This window comes from Panthera uncia, unplaced genomic scaffold, assembly GCF_023721935.1.
Source record: "Panthera uncia isolate 11264 unplaced genomic scaffold, Puncia_PCG_1.0 HiC_scaffold_2290, whole genome shotgun sequence".
Lineage (NCBI taxonomy): Eukaryota > Metazoa > Chordata > Mammalia > Carnivora > Felidae > Panthera > Panthera uncia.
Genome location: NW_026059010.1, coordinates 1 through 1,405, shown reverse-complemented (window position 1 = coordinate 1,405; position 1,405 = coordinate 1). Strand labels below are relative to the sequence as shown.

Genomic DNA, 1,405 nt, shown 5'->3' with positions numbered 1-1,405 from the left:
CATGGAGCCTTATGTGGGACTGGATCCTAGGAATCATGAAATTATGACCTGAGCCAAATTCAAGAGGTGAATGCTCAACTGACTGAACCCCCATGTGCCCCTGTTTTGGTGGAAGTTTGTAATCACCTTTTTAACAAGGTATACCAACTTATACTTCTACTGACAGTTTAAAAGTATTTTCAACTTTGTGATCTGTGGAAGATGGCATTCTTTTTAAATCTTCACTAATTTGATAGGTGGACATATTTTTTATTATTTTAATATTTTATTGTGTTTTGGGCATTGGTCAAATCAGGATTAATGATCAATCACATTTCCCAGAGAGCTTTTATGGGCATTCTAAAAATTGGTCCTTTTCCTCTAGAAGGTTGCTAACCTCTGGACCTTTTGTTCACAGAAAAGACTTTGTGCTAGTCTGGCAAACTTTCTGCATCTATATGTTCCTGGATCAGTGTGGGGGGTGGGGCATGGGTTGGCTATGTTGCCATGACCGTTGGCTCAGGGATCTTTTCCACAACAACCTTGAATAACCCTGTTCCTGATCTGCTTGGTTCTAACTCCATAGATGATGGGGTTGAGCATGGGAGGAACCAGGAGATAGAGATTGGCAAACATGATATGTACTGCTCGGGGCACATGATGTCCAAAGCGGTGGGTGAGGAATGTAAAGAGCGCTGGGATATAAAAAGCCAAGATGACACAGATATGGGATGCACATGTACCAAAAGCCTTGAGCTGGGCTTCACCAGAAGGCAACCCCAGAACAGTTCTCAAAATCATCACATAGGATACACTGATGACAATCATATCAAAGCCAACCACAGAGAAGGCCCCAAAGAGCCCATATGCACGATTTACTCTAGTATCTGCACACACCAGCTTTAGCACAGCCATGTGTTCACAGTATGACTGAGGAATGATCTGGTTGGGGCAGAAGGGCATCCTGGAGACCATAATGCAGAAGGGGCTCACCAACAGCAATGCTCTCATCATCACAGCTGCTCCCAATTTACCCACTACAGCTGGGGTCAGGACACTTGAGTGACGGAGTGGGAAGCAGATGGCCACATAACGGTCCAAGGCCATAGCCATGAGTACCCCAGACTCCACAGAGGAAAAGGCATGGATGAAGAACACCTGGATGAGGCAGGCGTGGTATTCAGTCTCATGAGCATGAAACCAGAGTATAGCCAGCATTTTAGGTTGGGTGGAAGACGAGAGGACCAGGTCAGTGATAGCCAGCATGGCTAGAAAGAGGTACATGGGCTCATGCAGAGTGTGGTCAATTCGGATTATATGGAGGACAGTGGTATTGCCAATTATAGCCACAACATACATGGCACAGAGAGGAAAGGCAATCCAAAATTGGGAATTCTCGAGTCCTGGGATCCCAAGTAGGATGAAG

General features: G+C 45.3%; 1 protein-coding gene across 1 annotated transcript; it reads right to left on the bottom strand.

Annotated features, from left to right (window-relative positions):
• Positions 1-498: 498 nt before the first annotated feature.
• LOC125917725 (olfactory receptor 52R1-like) lies at positions 499-1,398 on the bottom strand (the record flags this gene model as incomplete). Its single annotated transcript, XM_049623846.1, has 1 exon — positions 499-1,398. A coding segment is annotated over one exon (900 nt), but the record flags the coding sequence as incomplete, so codon positions are not given.
• Positions 1,399-1,405: the final 7 nt, after the last annotated feature.